General features: G+C 37.0%; 1 protein-coding gene across 2 annotated transcripts; it reads right to left on the bottom strand.

The window, feature by feature from the left end:
- Positions 1-691: 691 nt before the first annotated feature.
- LOC117412894 (glycoprotein endo-alpha-1,2-mannosidase-like protein) lies at positions 692-12,258 on the bottom strand. Of its 2 annotated transcripts, XM_058997491.1 has the most exons (6): positions 11,678-12,258; positions 10,323-10,901; positions 9,088-9,197; positions 3,069-3,145; positions 2,225-2,666; positions 692-1,610 (listed from the first exon to the last, which is right to left on the bottom strand). In XM_058997491.1, exons 2-6 carry the CDS (start codon positions 10,828-10,830, stop codon positions 1,572-1,574), a joined length of 1,176 nt encoding a protein of 391 aa, XP_058853474.1. In that variant the 5' UTR covers positions 10,831-10,901; positions 11,678-12,258; the 3' UTR covers positions 692-1,571. The 2 variants fall into 2 exon arrangements, with proteins under 2 accessions (XP_058853474.1, XP_058853473.1); XM_058997490.1 differs by having other exon boundaries at positions 692-2,666; positions 11,678-12,256.
- Between the last annotated feature and the right edge of the window lie 10,325 nt (positions 12,259-22,583).

The raw sequence follows: 22,583 nt of genomic DNA on the forward strand, positions 1-22,583 counted from the left end.
TAAGAGTTTTTCTGTCTGCTGTTTGTATGGGACAGGTTGACTCATTTTGTACTTCCTGAATTTCGTTAACATCAGTATTTTGTTGAAAGAGTTTTGATAAAAGTATGATCATTGGTAGTCTAGTGTAGTGTTCTTAAAATTGCATGCAAATTGCTTTGGGTGGTGTGTGGGTTGACTGTGTTTTATAGCACTTTTTTCAGTACAGCATCATATACAGAAATTGCATACTGGTGAAATGAGGTTTATCATTTATTTATTGTATGTTTTATTAATTGCATTTAGATCGGTGGCTGTTTCATCAGTACAATAGAAAACACATTGTTTAGTACAGCTATTAAGTCATAATTGGTAACTAATTTAACAATAACCAGCATATACCAGTAAGTTGGATAATAAATGAAGGAATTGATGTGTTGATTTAAGTCAATGATAAATGTATTTTTGTTAATAAGTTCTATCTAGAATTGGGTTGGTTTGGTACATTCAGTAACCATACGGTCAGACACAGGAGAAACAAACTGAAGTCCTCCGTTTTTAAATTAGTACAGTATATTAGGCAAAGTATCAAATGTTACAGATATGAAGTGTTGGTGACCACTGCCACCATGTATGTTTAATATTATATCGCTTTCGTTATAATCAGTGCAAAGTCAAGTACTTTAATACAATTAAACAGTGCGTAAAAGATAACAACGGGGAGGATATCCTCTTTTATTCTTGAAATAAACATACAACCCCCTCGGGATCGGTTACATAAATACAGTAGTTGATGGTTTTCACAAAACTTGTATAAATGTTTTTTGTTACTGGTATATGTTACATATTTAATTGCAATACACAGTTAAAACCATAAAAATTCCAACCATTGCTGTACACGTACCATCATAAAGAATGAGAAGAAAGAAAAGACCAGATAAAGAACAATACTATTTTTTAAATGCATGTAAGCGTAGCCCTCGGATTGTTACAAAATGACAAAACCAACAACTGTAGCAAAGGTGATTGAAGAGTTTGCATTTGTATGCACTGTTGCTGCTTTTTATAACAGCGGCATAACAGAAATGCACTTGTAGGCTAGGTGAAGAATTATTACCTCTGATTACTGAAGAGATAAATTCTATATTTTAACCACCAATATGCTAAATAAGTATAATAAATAAACCTTTTCAGGCTAGTGATGAAATTATGCCATTAGTCTTATAGTAATAGAATGTTTCCAATTCATTGCACAGTCCAGAAAATCTATTAATCTCACACCATGACAATGTACTGCAGACCTCGCTTTACAGTCTTCAAGCTATGCACCTTTCCTGATAACTTCTTGCTCCTGATGCTAATCGGCCAAAAGTTTTTAAAATGGTGACAAATTCTTCAGAGACTTTCTCACTGTCTTGGTTTGCATCTTTCCTCGAGCACAAAATGAATTAAATAGTATACATGTCTCTGAAAATAGTTTCAGAATAAAATGAAACCGATTATAAATGTTTGATTCCTTTTTTTTTTTACTCTTGTTCTGCAGGATCTTAGTTTTGAATGCTAGTTATTCTGCACCAGACATCTGAATCTTCAGGTCATGTGTTCACAGCTAGTAGTGTTGTTTTGCCTTGGAACTAAAACACAGAAACAAAAAAAATATATATGGATTATGACGGGTTAGAGTGACTTATTCCCCTTGATAACCTACTAACCAAGGAAAGAAATAAAAAATCTTAAAACTGCTAATCTTCAGTCTCGTTCATGGAACAGATCAGACAAGGCAATGTATATTGGTGAGCAGGGGACTGAAAAATAAAAATACCATGTCTCTGTTGATGACATCCACAAAATTGTATTCCTGCAGTCTTACTAACTGCTAGTTCACTATAATTCATATCAAGTTTCAAGTTTTGAAATGTGAGTGAATGAGTGTGTGTGTGTGTGTGTGTGTGTGTGTGTGTAGCAAATAAATGAACGTGTTAATCAAAGGCATAGGCCATGTGGGAGCATTCCTGCCGCTGAGTTTTCTACACCAATGCTACTCAAAACAATCTCACATCAGCCACTGTTCTTTCTCTTTGTTGAACTGCTCTGCCCATTTCCGTGTCAGCTCCAAATACAAATCAGGCTTGTGGGGCAGGTAGTCCAAGTACATCCGAGTCAAAGTCTTTTTAGGCAAAGCCTTCTCTATTTGCGTTCCCTCGTGCCATTCGTTGAAGGAAGTGATGGTGACAATTTCAGGCCTCACCATGAGCGCTGCCTGGAGAGATGTTTCGTAGTACTTCCCGTTGACCCGGTTTCTTGTGTTGTGGTTGTTCCAAGGCCGTATGCTGGTGTCTATGTACCCCGGGCCCACGCTGGGGATGAACATTAGGTTGTTGATGTCACAGAACGTTTTGATGGCCTTCCAGTTCTGGTGGGATGAGCCAAAGGAGAATCCGTTGGAAGCGAAGTAGGTGTACATGCCATCGAAGCCTCCAGACACAATGTCGTCCTTGTGTCTCTCCTCCACGATCAGGGAGATGAAAACGCCATCGTAGGGGGTTTTACGGAGACTGTGGGATCCCGAGGAGGAGAGAAGGTTGGCCCAGTCTTCAGGGGGCGTCAGATAGGAGTCATAAATATAAAACAGGGGAAGGATCTTTCCAGTGCTGGTTTTGAATCTGTAGAAGGCCCCGTGATTTCCATACCTTTTAAAATAAATAAAAAAGTAAAGACTTCTTTTGTAATTTGAGAAAAAAAATGACATTTTAGCATATCCTTTAATCCTCAATTTAGGTCTTCCTATTAATGTATAACTGCAGGAAAGATGATAGCAAGCTTGTGTTCATCAGGCTTTGCTGATGCAATTCACTTGGGTCTGATTCTTTGCCTGCTGTTCCACTATTAAAACATCAGAGGTGTTCCGAATTTATTTTGAGCTGCTTATTACTAGCAAGATCTGCGATCAAGGGAAAAATCCTCTGCTAATTAACTACCAATTAAATTACTAATTAAAATATCAATTGATGATCACAAGATTTAAGCATCCTGTCCGTAATAATTAGCACTACAGCGTGGACTGTAAATGGGTTTAATTAAAAAGCACATACTTGTCGATGATGTATTTGATGTTGTCATGTACAGTGCGGTCGGTACGTCCTTTGTATGGCTGGATGTGAAACGCTACCTGTGAAGACAGTTTGTGTTAGAATGCTACTGAAGGAAAAATAAATAAGAAAACGTTAAAGATAGTAGAAAACAAGTATGATAGTAACATACTTCCCTTGCCACAGCTGTAAATTCAAAGCCATCAGTATGATGGTAAAGTGGATGACCATAGCGACTGGATAAGCGGTTTTCTAGATAAGTATGCAACTTGTAAGAGGTAAGGACAGACAGACATCTCCATACATTCCCAGGATTTTATGTTCTCAATAACTCCTAAATACTGGCAATACCAACTTCAATGACAACTGCATAAGTGGTCCTCTGGATATATGCAAAAATGTATCAAGTGTGATGTACGTTTGTACAAATGACTACCCCGACTGTATCCCCTTTGCACAGGATTTCATCCAGGGGATTTTCATGACCAAGGATTGATGGTTTATACAATTCAAGGTGAACATCAGTACTTAAAATGCTTTAAAATGGTGGGCAGGGTAATAGGTAATTAAATCCAAGTGTTTTCATTTTAGATTAGAAAATTAGCAGTGGAAATTTTAATGCTACAGATATTTGTCCAGTACTGCAAGGCTGATGCTATGCACATAATGAGAAATTTGATAGACACTCAAAATAAATTGCAAAAAGTTGAAGAGTGACAAGTACAGTCTGCAAGTATGTGTCGTGAATAGTAAGTTTGGTCAGTTATAAATAGTCATAGCAAAGAAGCACATATAAATTGGCCAGGTACCCTACTATAATGGTATACACTATCCATTAATAAGTAATGAATATTTGTGCCTGGTTTACAGCACTGCCTTAATGTCATAGCAGTGGCTTCTAAGGATTATTTTTCATCATTATCAACAAACAACTTGAGTCTGAATACAATTACTGGTTAATAGAATGCTCTGTGGGTCCCAAGACTTAAATGGAAAAGGTCAAGTTTCTTCTGTTGGATTCAAATAGGAGGGTTTTTATGTTAAATAAGATATTTCCACGTGTGCGATTCTGTGAAAATATAAACGCAACTAAACTCTATCCAGTATAGGGTTAGTCATTCGATCAAGAGATTGCGGTTTCTAATCCTGGCCACGCTGAGTTACTGATCTTGGCTGTGGGTCTCACATTGAGTCCTGAATGTTTCACTGCTTTCACAAAAAATTGAAACTCTTGCATAATGTGTAGTGATCAGAGTACTGAAATACAGTGGTTCCCTATTCTTCATGGGAGGAAATCTGTAGAGATTGAAATCAAAATCATACTCAAGGACTAGAAGCAGTTCAATTGGCAGCACAAATATCTGTGTTTTAATTTCAGCCTTAATTTCGGAAAACAAATGAAGCCAACTCTATTGATTTCATATCAGAGCCTCAATCTAATAAACATTAGCACACGATTTGGCTAAAGGCAACACCGGAGCTACTCATGCAAATCATCTAAGATTTATTTAACCTTGAAAGAATTTCCTCTTGTCCCATGAGGGGGACATCCTTTGGGTAGAGTTAACTAACAAGCATTAAATTAGAATTTAAAAGTACTCAATTAGGTTATTTAAATGCAGATTGTAGCATAATGTAAAGGAATATAATTAGGTGGCCAATTACCTTCTAAACACACTCAGGGACTCAAACATTTACTGCTGTCATAAACCGAAAATATTCTTAAATGTATGTTTCCTGCGGATTGAAATCTATATTCGCCTGGTGCACAATCGCGTTCGGAGCTCTGAGGTTTCATTTCATTTTCTGTTCTTTGCACGCTTCTATGGCAACCAAACTCGCAAGCAGGGAAAGGGTCAGGGTTCAATTACATAATTGGAATCTCTGTATTTGAGTGGATTACAAAGAGAGAGAAAAAATAATCAATAAAGTAACAGGCTGCATAACTGAATTTATATTTAGGGCTTGAATCTTTCATTTTTACAGGTGCCCGGAATACATGACAAACCTCATTCACCAATCAGAAAGCTCCACTGCAGGGCACTGTCACACAGCAGAGTGTTGTAGAACATTCAGATGGAATGTCTAGCTTATTTATGGTGCATGAAAGCTCAAATGTTTGTCATCTATTCTGGAAAGCAAAACACTGAAAAGGTAAAGAAAATAATGTTTAAAATAAGTGAAGACACTGGTTACCAGTTTCAAATCGCAATAAAACCCCAATTATCAGGCATTAACTTGACAGCTGACCTTGTATGGTAGCATCTGTACCTTATCTCAACTCTTACCACTTTGGATGTCAATCATAAGTGGATTTTAAAAAGCTATAGAAAGCCTACCTTAAAGCTTTTAGTTGCAGAGTACAAGATGTGAACATAATGCCTGTTTTAATATTTCAGCTTTAATCTTTTTTTATGCAAAAGCTGGTATTATACTGCATGCTTTTGATTCCAGCAACACGATTCTATCTCTGCTTTGAAGCATCCCAAAAGGCCACACATTTGATAATGGGTCTGTGGAAGATTTTTGGAAAAGAAGTCATTTGAAATATTATGCACATATGCTTCCTCTTTATTAAAGGGTTTTTTAATAAGCTGTCTGAGTTCATTAGTTCATCTATTTTAATGTTTCTAGAAATCTAATTCGAATGCCACGTTACTGGAGTGGTTTTCATTTGGCTTAAATAAATAGCAAGGTAACCACACTTTTACCAGTTATATCCACATTTAACTGGCTAGTCTGTTCTTAAGACTAGTAATGTTATAACAAAGATATACAACTGAAAAATAGAAGCTACTGCTCATTTTTTTTTCTTTCCTTTAGACGATTAAAGTTTGTGAATGGACAAGAGATTGATAGCGCTGACAAAAGTCATCCATTTATCTCTTCAGGGGCAAAACTGTGCTTGCAGCCACCGAGTTCCTATACACGTTTCTATTGACGTGCGAGCTGCGCGGTATCATTGTTTATCGGCACAATTAATACTAAAAATAAATATTGTCTGTCCCCCCCCCAAAAAAGTGTGATCTTTAAGGCACAGTAATAAGCACATGCATGAGTAGATGGTAAAAAGTCCACATAGATACACTTCGTGTCTGCCCTACTTTTTGGCTTAAATCCTGCCCAGGAGGGACCTCTCTCCTAAGGGAAAAGCTATTGAGTCAATATTTTCTATAGTTGAATTATATGGAGGAGAAATGTAGTGTTCTGAGTTGCATTGAAACGGAGGCGTTATGACATTGAAGCTGGAGGCCTGGAGGATTAACCTATAACGTGGCTCTTTGTTGCTAGGACGGCTATACCATTTTCCAGTACACCAAGGTGGTCTAACTTCAGGTAGGCAAAACGAAAGGCTAGGTTACTTACACTACCTAAAAATGCAACTTTAAGACCAAAGACAGATTAAAGCCATCCTTTAAAAAAAAAAGAAGCCTGGTATAAATGGTGCATCTGGCCTCACAATTCAACATGGACTTTCTCTTTAAGGTCCCTGCTTCAATTACAACATTAAGCCAACATGTGACACTGTGCAATGCTAGAATCTAATTTTAATAAAACTGCCACTGGCCCTGGGAACAGTAATTGTCAGTATCAGGCAGGAAATACAAGTGCAGCTTATTTCAGAGAAAATATTATGCTTTCTTCACATCCTTAATGAAAACAAATGTCAGATAAAGCCAGCTGTAGTGATAGTTGCACAATGACTTAAAAATCCACACAAGGCTAGAGCCAAAAAAAGATTTAAAGAGAGGAAGAAAACATTTCAGCCAATGCCCTCTCCTGCGTCATGAGTTCTAACAGAGATTTTTGATGAGCTTCAATAGCAAAAATGAAAACTATTCTCAAAATGGTAAGGCTTGATGATAATCCTCAAATTTACCATGTACACCAGTGTCTTCTTACAATATGCAAACAGAGGCAATGGATCTTCTTTGCTAATATCTTTATATCTTTACTCTTACATAACACTTTCTGGGTGAAGAGTACACTTTAATTTGCCATTGTTAAATTGATGGAGATACTGTAAATACTTATTAACAGTAGCATGTTCTGTGTTTGCATTTTAAAATGGAGAGTTCAAGGAAAGTTAAAACCAGGCTTTTTTTCTCAACCGTGAATGAAACATTTGAAATAATTTTATCATCATTCAATATGAACAGGGCTAAAAGAAGACAAGGAGTTTTTTTTTTTTTTCTCACTGCGATACATTTTTATATCCAGGCTGCTGCTCGTCTGAATTTAATGGTTCTTAGTGCCATCTTAAATTTCAGATCAAAAGCTCATCATTAATTATGTCAGGTCACGTGAGCAGTGGATATCATTATAACTTGAATAGAAGCTTGTTTAGTCAGGATTATTCAGTTAATATATTTCTAACATATTTTACCATACAGGAAACTAGAATGGCTGTGACTGGGAGAAAATAATGCATTACTCTTTCAATACTACTTCATGATTCTGTGCTGTGGTCTTCAATTTGGAATGATATACAATGCCTATCCACCAGGTGGCACTACATGCAAAGTAAAACAAATCTCAGAATGAATCTATATAGGAGTTGGTAATTATTGAGGAATGATCACATACCCTGAAGAAGAATTTAAACATCTTGCAGACTTCTGATATCTCTCTGAATTTGTACATGGTTTGGCTTGCTTTTGTATTGGTTGATCATTAAAAGCACCACATTTTTCTGGGCTGATTTGTAAAGATCATTTAAATAACCTGGGATAAATCACAGCCAAATCAAATTCAAGTAACACTGTAAGAAATGTCAACTAACGAAACAGTGAACATTCATGTTACCCAATAAAGAATAAATACATGCTATGCATTATTTGTCTTTTTATTTCAGCTTGTCTGACTTCAGAGTAAACCCATTTGAATTGTGTTGGTTGCTCACTGTACTGAGAAATTGCACCACTATTTATTCTTTAAATTATTTTGATCTTATCATAATGAGTTTACGGTAAAAAACAACAACGTAAAAAGGTGCAGAGAAAAGACAAAATTTTAAAAAGCCGTTTGAGATGTCTGTGAAGGCAGACACACATCCAGATGTTACAGATAAAGTCTCGGCCTGCAAACAAAAAAAATAATGAGAGGCTTTTTTTGTTCATTTTTGCATCTTTTAACCATTATTGTTGGCTTCCATTTGGCTCAGGTTATTTGATGATAAAGCACCTCTTTATCAAATAGTTTTCTTATCATTATAACAGCTCTGTGACCTTTAAGGTGGATCATCATTTGTGCCGCAGTCCTTTTAACATTACCTAGCTGGATTGCTGTTTGTCTGCATACTTTTAATCCTGTATTGATTTTTTTGGATCTACAGTACAGTAAACTCTCTCTGGCCTTTCTCTTCTGGCATTATACATTCATATACAGTATATGTATATATATATATATATATATATATATATATATATATATATATATATATATATATATATTATAAGAATTGACTTTCAAGACTAGTAGAATAGGGTCACAAGAAACTACTTCATAATTAATGCTGATGCTACATCCTATGTTGCATAATTTGCACTAGAAGTGAATTTGTATAATATGCAGGCTGATCTACAACTTAAAGTGCTATTAAATGGTACTGCAGGAGCTTTAAATAGCATGTATTTAAGAGAAGGAGAAACCTAACATTTTATAATGTGATCCATTCTCTGATGGCTGCCACATGAGTAATAATTGAAGGGTTTCTGAGGCAGTACAAGAAAGAGAGAGAGGGTGTGTGTGTGTGTGTGTGTGTGTGTGTGTGAGTGTGTGTGTGTGTGTGTTTTGTTCCTTCCAGTTCCTCAATTAAAAAAAACCCTATAACCTTGGCAGGATGCTTTTATTCCTTGTTCTTGCTGCAGCCATGGTGAGGGCTGAGTGCTTTTTGTCGTCCCTGGCTGTGCCCTTGTATTTACAACAGTACAGTTATAACAAGGGCTACAGCATTTGAGGTTTCCTTTGCAGGAAATTGTTCACATCAGACCTTTGATTAAAAAATGGAAGCATGTTTTACCTTGATACCATGCCGATGTGCAGCATTCAATAAGGATGGAACCAAGTCTTCTGTCGGCTGTCCATTGTCATCAGCCATGCCTGGAGGATACCAGCTCAGAACCAACACACCTAGGAACCGGTACACAGAGAGGTTGTGTTTCCAAAGTGTGTATTTGCTCTTTTTCTCAGCTTGTAATTTATACATAGAAATAAATAAAACAAAATCCTTGCACAACCTGATACAGTGTGTTGAAACTAAACCTATGTGTTGTTGCCTGATTATCTTGTTTAACAGTGGCTGAATCCCTGCTGAATAATTTGTATTCAGGAAGCATGTTTGGATCTTTAAATTATTGATGTCTGCTTTTAATTAAAAGAATATTCTTTTTTTTGTTGTCCTCTTCACCTTACTTCTATCTTCCAATTCCCATCTGCCAACACCATAAAAATGTAAGAATGCAAAAGCCCTGACCTTCTGGAAACTTCTGCAAATGTATCACTTCAGATAAGGAAAGGTAATAAAAGAACCATGTCCTACGAATACATCCTGCTCCTGAGGTAAAGTGATGTATGCTTCCTAGGCAGAAAGCTATGTAGTGTAATATTATACACAGAAGGGTGTTCTTCACAAGTAGCTTTGATACTTCAAATTGAACTACATTGTATTAAGGTTTTGAAAGTCAGGCTGCTTAAGGCAAGGTATCCATGCATCCAAGCTGTATTTTAGTTACTAGAACAATCTTGTATGTGCTAAATAGCTGGTCTTTAGTGTGCTCACGTTATGTTAACGATAGGCTTAAAAAACATAAGAAAATCTAACCGTGTTTAAAAATATCCCTGAACAATAACGTTACACTATCTTAGAAACGTGTGTCTCTAACTGTCACTAGAGACAGTAAACTGTAGTTATTTGTCATAATTCAAATAATAATTGATCATGTCTGCTTTTGAAGTAATAAGCGTTTGCATGTTATGGAGCTGTCCACACCGGGGAGTGCTGAAACTACCTGTAGGGAACGAAGTACAGTAAAAGCATGGCACGTATCGTAATAATAATAATAATAATAATAATAATAATAATAATAATAATAATAATAATAATAGTTAAGTGATATTTAAACACAACAACCAAAAAAACTCGCACAATACAGTCGTCGTTATTCCATACAGAACTGATTTCATTGTACAATATATCTTTATTGATAGTGCTACACCCAATCATTAAGGAAGTATCAATGCACCTTTATACTATACCTGCTGCAGCAGCTTTAAGCTGTTCCATGTGCGATTCCAGGATGTCTGGATCTCTGGAGCTGTAAGGTCCCAGTTCGGGGTAAAAACTGGAGCCAATGTCTTCTGGAGGCGTGTGTCTTCCTTTGGGGTAGCTAGCAGCAATTTTAGGGTCCCAATGTGGCACCAAGACGTGGTCCCAGTGTATATATTTCCCGTCCAATTTTGGAGTGCCAAACCACGTGTAATAAAATATATGGACGTCATAGTAAATATCACCTTCAGGATTGGAATTCGTATAGACAACTTTGGTGTCAGTTATAGCGTGAACATGAATAGGAGACACAACGACTTCGCTGGAGACTGAACGCCTGTCCATTCTCTCAGCAGCAACCGGCAGTAACTTCAGTCCCGGAGCTAAATCCGAAAAGCCATCACTGGGCTTTAATGTTCTCAAGCCCATCATGGTCCCAAAAATGAACAAGGTAAACAGAAACAGGGCAACGCAAGCTTTCTTGCGCAATCTGGCCATGATCAGTCTCGACAGTCCAAACGCTTAGCTTTCAGTAGAATGGTCTGTCTGCCTGTTAGCGTCACTTCTCTCTGGAAGAATTACATCAACAGAATACAGGTTGTACAGTAAATAACGCGGGAGGGGGAGTTACATTTCTATTAATTACACACCAAAACACAGGACGTCAATTTATATAGTGTGCACTATTTATCTAAACATCAATGCGTCCAACGGATATCTGCAAGAACGTGAACCATTTCTCTGAATATGCAATATACAATATCTATATCGTATGTTTTTTGGTTGTTGTTTTGTTTTGTTTAAGAAAACATAGGACTTAGTCGAAAAATAATCTTTGTTGGTCTAGGTTTTATTAAACCGTCTACTATCTAGCCAAGCTGCTATAGGAAAAACAAGCGCACTGAAACATATAAGTTTAAACATGAAGTTATATAAAACGCGAATGTCTGCTAACGAGCCATTACGTTCATTTCACAATCCGATTTTTTATTTTTATTTTGTGATTAAAAAGATCAAAATTCCCATCTGTTCACTTCTTTATTATGATAAGTTCTCGCATCAAGCATTACGGTCTAGGGACCATTTTCACACACATGATTAAACATATTAAATAAACAACGGATGTAGCCGATTGCAAAATGCCCTAATGCCCAGATAGATGTACAGATATTTTTATTTCAATAAACCCCTGTTTTCTTTTATCGCAGTTTCTAGTATCACTGTGATATTAATGTTACTTAAATGACATACGACGTGTCCGTGTCATCTAGGTTATTTAGAACTTATAATACAATGCATGTTTTAAACAACACGTATTATAAACAGACAATACATTTTACTTTACCTCAATCCACGGGTCGTCTTCCTTGTGTGCATATAGTGCAGGTTATGCTGTTTTCTTTCGTTTACGTCAGGTCGTATACATCATAGCCCCTTTACATCAACACTGAAAGCATGAGATGTCGAGTCCTGTACAATTCTTCTTTAAAAAAGAAAACAGCAAATAACCGATACCTTATTAATTTGAACTCTTCGGGGCTGATTCTTAGCTGAACTGCAAGCGTGGGACGGTGGCTCGTGATCGCCAATTTGTGTCACACAAAAATATACCATCATTGTCATCCTATGGCTTATTATTATTATTATTAGCGGTTTCTATACCTCTCGCTTCGTTATAACAAGCTGGGTTCACTCAATCAGTTCGGCATACTGCACGGCGGTTCCCTTTATGCCGTGGGAGTTTAATTCCAACCGGGAGATATATTTATATATTGGAGGTGTTTTTTTTCTTCTTTTCTTTTCTTTTCTGTGTGTGTGTGTGTGTGTGATAATGGCAGTCCAAATGTGTATTCAATTTTGTATTCAAACTGGCTTTTGTCCATTCCATTCCAATGGAGGTGGAGCCGTTTCCAGCTCGCCGGCTCATTGTGTGATGCAGGCAGGGAAGGGGGTGTGGGGAGGCAGCGCTTTTGTCTTCACTGTCACAAAGGGTAAAAGTAATATACATTATGTATGAGAATCTTAGTATTTTTTTGCCCCCACCTACCACGATAGATATAATATATACTATAAATATGAGTATATTTATGCATTATTGTGTATTTATACATAATGCAAGTTATTAACGAATGTAGCAATATCTACGGTACTTTATACAGCTGGATTATGGAACAGACGCGTAATTTAATTCTGGACAGTTATTAACTAAAACAAATATTATAATAATTATTCACGTTAGACCTTATTCACTTTAACTATTTAAAGAATGTTTAATATAAAGACTGTTATTAAGAAGCCAGCAAAAGTTGAGAACAGTTACAACTGTGATTAGGAATGTGTGGATTCTTTTTCATAAAGCCAATTTAAAAAAAAAAATATTCTCATTTCTCAAAAGCACTATTCAAGCTTAAAAGAACAATACATCTTCATAAACACTCTTTAAACACTCCATAAAATGCATTCTTTAAAACGGCCCATAAAGTGTTAGGATTAGGGCACTGTATCATCATTTATCAGAAATCTAGTGTTTCACAATTAGGCACAATGTTCAGAAGGAGTATCTGCTTTCCTACAAAATTGCCATCTGTGCCCCTTTGCCCCTGGATTTCCAACTCCTGTCTCAATGATGTGAATGCATTTTCACCTCACCTATATCATATCATATAAAGCAGTAACTACACCACGATTTATAGGCTACAGCAGTACCGTTATCACATTTACTGCGGCAAGAACGTCCAGGAATTACACTGGGAATCCAAAACAGTCTAGCTCATCTGATGCATTGCTTTCTGCAGACACGTCCATCCTGCGCGCTTCCTATTTCACAATCTAAGTAAGCCACGGTGGTAGTTGTAAAGTAAGGACAGCTATGTGACCTCTGATCTCAAGGTCACAGACAAAATACCAGGGCTATAAATGCTAAAGGGAATCAATTGTCTTTTCAGCACTAGCCACATTATCACTGGCCAACTTTTGGTTCTTCTTTGTTATACTTTTTATTTAGCATATAGAGATATTTTAAATAAATACTGTTTATTTATTTGCTGCTGATGCAATCACTTCAGAAAACGTCTGTTTTTAGCACATAAAAGGGGGGTGTGGAGCTAAAAGGGGGTGTGGAGGGCAGTAATTATATTTGAAAGCATTGGCTAGCAATTATTAGCAAATCTCCACCATTAAAAATGTATCACAGTAAATTGTCAATCGAAATAGTAGTACCTTATCACTAACAACATAATTACTGTCCAATGATTATGAAGGAAGGGATTTCAATCTTACTGATACATTACCTCCTGCTGCCAGTTAGTTTGCCTCCTCCTCCCCAGCCTCCACCTGTTTTTTGGCTTCGTCTGCCCATGGCTTCCCTACAGTCAGCTTCTCCACTTATCAGCGGAAAAGATTATGGGCAGGGGTTCCCCGAAGCGAGACCAAAGTATTTATTTGTATCCTAATGACTGCATGCAAAGAAGTAGATTTAAAGTAAAGATTAGACTTCCCAAGGGAAATTATAAGCATAGTCATTATAGATCCTGGCTCCCTTCTTTAGCAGCTGACTAGAATTAAGCAGCAAGGGATCATTGAAGCACTACAAGGGTTTACAAGAACGGAACATGTTCAAGGCAACAAGAAATGTAGGTTACAGAAGCATTGTGTTGACTTCATTGGAAACATGCAAGGATTCTTTCACTGAGCAATCAAAACACATATGTTAGCAATTGTACTGCATAATAATCCCTCCTGAAGTTAATATTGCATAATAGCCATAATAGTAGTACAGTGTTGCATGAGTTCATTCCATGATGCAAAACTTTTGACCAGAGCTGTAGATGAAGTAAAACGCTTTATACTCATGCAAACCAGTCTGGCACGTTTGCACAGTGGCTAAGACAATCAGAAGACCAGGGCTCGTGTCTCTGGTTTAAATACTGCTAAGGCCAAAATACCTGGAAGAGATCTAAGAAGATAAGTTATACATGCTACTGCAAATTACATCACATTTGTCTTTTATATATTGCATAATTTATATATCATTTGCAAGCAGTAGAAGATAAGGAAGTAATCCTAGTAGTGTGAGTCAACGTAGAAAGGAACAGGCAGTTCTCCCTTTCTTGAATTAAACACAGTACATTAGAGATCTGAATTAATCAGCCTGAAAGTGCTGAGGAGACAGCTAAGATGCTTTCTTTAATTTAAGGTTTAACAATCTTGGAATTCCTCCTAAAACTCCAATTAAATAGATTATGCATTTTCATTTTTTATATCCACAGCGTCTTGTACAGGCCAGCGCAGTCAGTGCCAATAAGGATTTTATGAGTCCCGTCTGCTGTTTAAGTACAACAGGGGAGAAGGTTTTTATAAAAGATTACCATGGTGATTTTGCAGTTAAAAAAAATACCAGTAAAAAAATCAGGTATGCTTAAACATTTACAGTTTACATGTATATTTACTGTGAGTATGTTCATAGTTAGACATGTAAAACTAAGAAGTGAAACATTTAGGTTGAAATTATTAGATAAGTTAATCAAGCTGAGCCATATGCTTAGATATTTAATATCGCCATCGAACAGATGCTCAGAATGCATAAATATAACGTCTAAAACTGTTATTTATAGGCAACATGAAATGCGTTCAAACCCACATTTTGTTTTTACATCAGCTTATTGATTTTTAGCAGGACTAAATCATACTTCCAATGAAAGAATCTCTGTATACCACTGAGCCGTTTGAATAATACAAGGGAAGTTGACATGAAAAGTGATTCAGGATTTATTGGTATGTAGCATGTTGCTGCAAAAGTTGTAAAAATGAATGACCACTCACATTATCCCATGGGGAGCACTTGTGTACAAATCTGTCAGCTGCAAATACTCTGTGACACTGCAGATATCCTGACTGCATGCTTCTTTCATATCAATCACCTGTTTTTGTTAGCACCTTAATTCCTGCAATCACGCTCAAATTTACTCTAATGTATAAAGCCTGTGTGTTTGAACTGCTTTATCATGGAGCAGGCTCTGTATACACTCCAGTTTGTTAACATTCTCCAAAGGCACATGAGGTTGTTCTGTAAATGCAGAGGTGAAATCAGGTGAACTGTGCCTGTTAAATACTAATTCAGTATCAGGAACCACTGAAAAAAAAAAAATGACAAAAAATGTCCAGACTAAACCAGGCTAATGGAACATGATCTCATTACACTACAGAGCTTGTTATCCTTTCAATTAATTTCTGGAAAATGCATGCTCAGAATTGTTCCAATTTTATCAAATCTGCACAGACTTGCACTTAACTAACACAACTATCCTTTGAACACATTATATAAGTTATACACCTTTGAGTCTGTTCAAGTTATCTAATACTACTATTGTTTAAAAGTAGGGGACGTTGAGAAACCCAACATCTCTAACAGTAAAAGTCTTTTTAGAAGATGCAATATTTCTTTCTATATTTCCTTCAATAATAATGACTGAGTTGGTATTTAAAGTTAAGATAATTTAAATCAATTGAATACATGTCCCTGTCTCTTATGATATTACGCCCATTGGCCTTCACTTCCACTGAGCTGTTGTGAGGATTGCTGCAGTGAGGGAACATGATTGGACATTCTGAAACAGGAGTAAAATCCTTTATTAAATGTAAATGCTCTTCTTTCATTTGATGTGATTCTGAAATGATTGACTGCAGTGATGGTTATGTGCTGCATGTTGTTTATTTGTATGTTTACCCACTGGATTTCTTCGGACATATTTGATGTTTTTGTCATGCTCTGTATAGAAACTACTCATTCATTGTTACTGTTTTTAGTTGAGGAACCATGATACCATGATGCTAACATCATCGACGACAAATAGACATGTGAGAGGATAAGAGAAATGTAAGAGCTGCTATAATCAAATGTTCTAACAAGACATCCCAGTCTGTACATTCCCCTGGAGACTATGCTGAATCAATACTTATTTTTAGCTGGATGGAAAAAAAAACAAGCCAAACAAGAAGACTGCAGAACGAGTGAAACACAATCATTTCTCATTTTGGTTGTTGTAACCAATGAGTCCCCCAATGTCTTCTGTACTGGACAAACACATATGAATCTACTATAGCACGTCTTCAAACAGTTTCCTATAGCACAGCTGTGGTCAAATGTTTTGCATCACCCTGTAGCATTAATTCATTCTGCTTCATAAAGTCAAACGAAACCTGCCGAATAATGTCACATTAACATATTGAATCGCATACCGCTTTGTAGTTTTCCATATACTTATGTTTTTAATTATTAATTGAAAAATGTGACATTTCAGAATCTAACATATTACTATTCTGGCTTCCAGTTTTGCGATATCATTCTGGAGTTTCTTGGATGACATAATGTTAAATAAAAGATCTAAATTATGTTCATAAATTATGTATCAATCCTAAAATTCTAGGTGATGCCAAACTTTTGGCCATAGCTGCATGCTGTGATAGTGAAACTAAATTGTTCCAGAATTAATATCCACTGTCCAAAACCTACTGACTTATAGGAGCACTAATTCAGTGGTAGAGAATGACCTGAGCAAGTAATTAAGGTGAAACCAGAACCTAGAAATACAGCATACAGGCTCAGTACCGTCTAACGGACTACTGTCATTCTACAGCAGGCCATGTAGAAATGCTTCAGAACAGCTATGTTTTCCTCTAGTTTATGATGCAGTGAATTCAGATTTCAGTCCTATCGCTGAGCTGGCAATGAATTAAAGCATAACATTAATCCTATGTGACAGTCATCCCTAAAGGTTCAGAGCATCTCGGACAGCCTTTCAAAGAGCACAGTGAAATCAAGTGCAATACGTATATTTAGAATATCAGCCTTACACATTATAGAAATATAGAATGGGGTTGATCCAGGGGTTGATAGACAGGCAGTTGGCATGAATGCCAGAAGCAGATTGAGGTCACTAGAAGGTGAAAACCAGTCAATATTTGTGTTATTATGCATGTGATGTCAGAGGGCAATAGTTCTTTGACTAATGCCTATTGGCTCTGTTATTTTTGGTCATGTGACACTGTATTAGCCATAGAGTTGAAAGTTTCAGTCTTCATTAAACGTATATAAATGGTAAACTGAATCAATTTCATTATCTAGCATATCAAATGTAATGATTTTGTCCTTGTGTTATCATCCTTTTCAGTATAATACAATTTAATTGTAAAGTACTCAGTTCTTAGTAGGAATGTGATGCACTGGCATGAATTTCGATGTTCATAATGTCTGTCAGATTGTTCACGTGATTGTTAAACCCTGCTGAGGTCTACTGTATGATATACTGCTATAGAAATACTGTAGGTTAGGGTACCTTAACTACAATAAGCAAAGAAACATTTGCAACTGGCAAAGATAAAACTACTGCATGCACTAGCTTTTTTTAAGTCAAAAAGCGTTCATTGAAGGCCTACTGAACTCTCCTTTTTGAATTCAAACTGTATCCAAATTGTGATTTTGGAAAGTAGAACAAATTACAGTATAGCTTGCTTGTTTCCTTTGTGTTACACAGAGTAATTTAGATTGTATTTGTGGTATTGTATACAGTACAGTATTACACTACCGTTGTCCAAACCACAGTTTTGGGTTTTTTTTTAACATGCATTGAATCCTACTTAATTTCTTGACATACTGGATTCCATGTGTACAACCAACACCACTTTCTGGATTTGAAACCTTTTGGAATAGGGAAAAAAAGAACACGTAAATGCTTTATTAATCCACCCCATAGTGTATTTGCTTTATAAAATGGACAGCTTAACCCATCCAGCTCTCTGTAAAAGACCAAGGGAGCAGCACAGTCAGATGCTGTAAACGAAGGAGAGTGTTAGCAGTGGGGAAGGGTGCGGTTAGTTGTCACTTCAGTATTATTCAGCCCTTCCCTTTTAGTTGTCAGCCTCACAAATAATTGGAATTCCATGTGAGTGGTTGTGGCTTCTTGCCTTGTGTGTGTGGTTGGATTTTGACACTGGAGATGAATAACTATTTAATGAAGGAGCTCCTTAAAACGCCTCCATGACATGAATACGTTTGAGATCAGTGCAATGGAGCAGGTACTCTACCTTAATTTACACATGAGAACGCCTCCTGCTATCTGATGCAAAACCAGGTCACAATCACAGTGTCTGGAAACACAGTGTAACACTAGTGGCAATACAGAAGCCCTAAGCTTAATGTATTCATCTTATGACTCAAAGATCAGGAGACTGCGAGTGCTTCCAATTGCTTAATTAGCACAAAGTGGAATGCAGCCATTTACAGAGTAAGGGGATATCTCTGCTGTCTGAGAGTTGGTTTCTATGCAGAAAGTCAAGGTGAAAGCCAAGGAGAGTGGAATGGTAAAAAAGAAAGCGCCATGTTAAATACTGTTTGTCGCTGAGGGCAACTTGAAAAGATATGGAGATCTAGAAGGAATCAGTTGGTTGGTATTCAGAGGTGGGTAACAAATTTAGGAAAATATAAATACAATATTAAATCTAAAGGCATATTTTAATAAGCCCTCATTAAAGACAAAAAGCAGCTGAGTGTAACTTAAGTGCCCAAAGCTATAAAGTGCAGTTCCTCCCACGACAAAGAAGAAGGTTTATAGCTTTTTTAAAGTTAGAGAAGTTAGACAGAGCAGCTCGTCTGTCGATACAAAGTTTTGCTATGTAAGCAAAGTACCGGAGCTAAAGATAAAACAGTAAAGTGTTTGGAGTGTGTAAGAGGAAAGCATTTGTGTGGGAGAATTTATATCTAGAGAACCTAAAACACATAAGGAAATGATATGTAAATATAACAACAATAGAACAAGAACAGTTTTGGAGTGATGGAATTGAATTAATTTAATTAATTAATTAATTAATTAATTAATTAATTAATTAATTAATTAATTAATTAATTAATCAAATTACTGAAATACCTTTGAGAGTGAATATGTAACAGAACAGATTGGTGTGTGAGCTATTTACCTCCGAGGCCTGTGTCTGAATGCAGACAACTTTAACGGAGATCTTGTCTGGAGTTAATTCAAATATGGTCCCTGGAGTTCATTAAACACATCAAAACACATCCTCAACTGGCATTATTCAATACTAAAGTACAGTATGAAAAAGGATGTAGGTCAATCTCAATCCAGTGGTACAGCTGCAGTCAAATAATGTGACCTACAGCTCTATCTACAGCATTGTATCTGAAATATTTTCAAGTCATGAATAGACATACAGTAAGTAAGTGAAACAAAGTAAAGATTCACAGTAACAGGGGTGGCAGTAATACCGTTAATAAAGCTAAGAATATGTAAGAACGTTCATTTTAAAACATTGTTTAAAAACTACATTATAAACTATGGCAACGCTTTCCTTAACAGAACCTTTAAAAAGTGCCAAATAACAAAACTGTGATAAAGATAAAGTGGTGAATCTGTGCATTGTATGCAGTGTTAGTAATATATAATTGAACAGTTACCACAGTGTTTTATGTATGGTACTTTTTGAAGTATAAAGGCACCATAATTAAAAATGAATTCTAGGGTCCAATATTGCAGTTCCTGGTTATTACTGGTGTGTCTGTATATATGCTGCAGGGTTTGTTTTCTGTGCTGAATGAAAATATCAAGGACTCCAGTACCAGCTGTATACATTTCTCATCTTTCATAAACACCTTTCTTGCGTAAATCAATGAAAGCAGGCTATTATAAGGCAGCGGAATCCACCGGAATGTGATTCAGCGCAGGTGTGAAATATCAAAATTATAAAGCAACGGGAAAAAAAATGAAAAATATATTTATGTGCCCAAAACAACTTTTTTATTTCAGCTGTTTTCAATATTTCATGGATGAAAGAGTTAAAGCAGTTTTCAAATCACCACAGACCAGGTGCACTTCTATAATCTCAAGCAGGCCTCTAGTGGTATTGAAGCACTCTACACCATTAGAACTGACCGTTCTATAAATACTGAAAGTACAACTTCAGGTCAGTGCCACTTAGCATGTAATTCTTCTTCCTTTGTGAGGTATGACACAGGCCCGGTTTTTGGGATGGAACCGCATAACAGTCTCGCGTTTTGATTGGTCCATGTCTGTCACATGAATATGTCGTCACACGAGTGGAAAAGCGTGCAGGCATTTTTAACATTGTGATCAGATAGAGAGAGTGATCTGCTTTCCACAACCTTACCATTAAAATATAATGTGGTATTACACTGTACTGATATAACAAACTATGAGGAATTACTTTATATAAATTATCATGTTATGCACGAATGTAAGAATTGGCTTTCTGTTGTGGTGTACGTTTTTCTTTCAAGTAGCATATATCTATAATCGTTTTTGCGATATATTTTAATATAAAACATATACGCTATTGCAGTTTTGTTACAGGATACATTAGTTTATCTCTAATGTAATCACAGTTTTACATATAGACTGCCCCTGTTTTCATTTACGTCGCAAATTCTGGGCCGCTTTGCTTTTCAGATAATGTCCCAAATTCTGGGCCGCCTTGGTTTTTAGATAACGTCCCAAATTCTGGGCAGCCTTGGTTTTTAGATAACGTCCCAAATTCTGGGCCGCTTTGGTTTTTAGATAACGTCCCAAATTCTGGGCCGCCTTGGTTTTTAGATAACGTCCCAAATTCTGGGCCGCTTTGGTTTTTAGATAACGTCCCAAATTCTGGCCGCTTTGGTTTTTAGATAACGTCCCAAATTCTGGGCAGCCTTGGTTTTTAGATAACGTCCCAAATTCTGGGCCGCTTTGCATTTCCGAATTCAGCCCAGTTTTGGGGAATCAGCTGACAGCCGAGTTTCTAAGTCATGCATGCACAGTTTACCATAAACTGGATCGTGAATTCATTTGAGAGTAACCCTTAGTACATTAATCAAAGTTCATGTATTTTTTACTCTCCCCAGAAATCTTTTTTTTTTTTTAATGAAAAAAACAAAAATGTAAATGTTAAAAAACGCATTTCTTATTATATGAAGAAACTACAATGCACTGAAATAGATACATGAAAATTAATTAAAGCAGTCGTTTTCCTTTATTAAAGGCTAATATTAAAACACATTTTTGGGAAGGAACGTGGTATTCCGAAAAAAGGACATCTCGTTTTCTTATGTAACGTCCATCAATATATTGTAGTGTTTCAGGTTATTTTTGGACAGAAATGAGACTGCAATTGTGAGTAGATGAAGGCAGTTTATTTTGACAATAATTAAATAATCACAAAATAAAATCATAAAGTGAGGGAAAGGAGACTGGGAGTCGAAAGTGAAAATAAATGACTGTAGTAATTTTTCTTTTACCCTACCCTTCCCAGTCTTTTCCCCGCCCCTCTTGTGCGCAAAACCTGAACTCCAATTCCCCTCCACACACGTGTACCACCATGCAACCCTGGCACGCACACACCACCATGCAACCCCTGCACGCATACACCCACAATGCAACCCCTGCACGCATACACCCACCATGCAACCCCTGCACGCACACACCACCATGCAACCCCTGCACGCACACACCACCATGCAACCCCTGCACGCATACACCCACCGTAGCAATTCTTTGCAAAATATATTTTCGGGTATTCAGCCCCATTCATGTCTATGGCAGTGTTATAAAACACATTTTCAGGCATATCTCTTGAACCCGAGCACGTAGAACCACCATTCAAAGTGATATAGACTCGGGGGAGCACCCCAAACCACCCCCTAAAAGGTGTGGTGGTTCACCCAAAAACTCATGTCATGACGAAAAAATTCACTTTGCCAAGCCGTCCTGGCATTTGAACCATGAAAATGGTGACTCCTTGTGCGGGGCCCCATGGGGCCCCAACGCAAAAAAAAAATCAAGTTCCTAACCCCCACAGAACCCGAGATACGCTCTGTCAAAAATGTCCAAAAACTACCCTTTTTGGGGTCATATCTCCATGACCCCGGGGCCTAGAAACCGGGTTGAACTTCCTAGGGTCATGTCTGGGGGTCCTCTTTCACAGGGAGCAACCCGTTTTCAAATGCTACATTTTCAACAAATTTTCACATTTTCAGCATGATGGCATGTCAAGGTTGTATTTCCAATAGCTTTTGAGCTCCAGGTTGGCAAAAAAAGTCTAAACTGGTGTCCTTTCTAGCTGGGGACACATCACTTGGAGGGATCGACAGGGGCCCCGAGGTGGACCTCCATACCGATTTTCAAGTCTTGGGGACCCCCGGAACCCGAGATACAGCACCCTGAAAAATGTCTATGGGAAATCCCATTATA

The sequence above is a fragment of the Acipenser ruthenus genome, chromosome 23, assembly GCF_902713425.1.
Source record: "Acipenser ruthenus chromosome 23, fAciRut3.2 maternal haplotype, whole genome shotgun sequence".
Taxonomy (NCBI): domain Eukaryota; kingdom Metazoa; phylum Chordata; class Actinopteri; order Acipenseriformes; family Acipenseridae; genus Acipenser; species Acipenser ruthenus.

What these genes read in the sequence shown, in the direction of transcription:
- LOC117412894 (XM_058997490.1), bottom strand. Translation starts at nt 10,830, where the DNA reads ATGGCCAGATTGCGCAAGAAAGCTTGCGTTGCCCTGTTTCTGTTTACC. An exon ending in CACATCGGCATGGTATCAAG is followed by an intron (nt 3,146 to 9,087) that starts GTAAAACATGCT and finishes CTGTCTTCACAG; the next exon opens with GTAGCGTTTCACATCCAGCC. An exon ending in ATCAAATACATCATCGACAA is followed by an intron (nt 2,667 to 3,068) that starts GTATGTGCTTTT and finishes TTATTTTAAAAG; the next exon opens with GTATGGAAATCACGGGGCCT.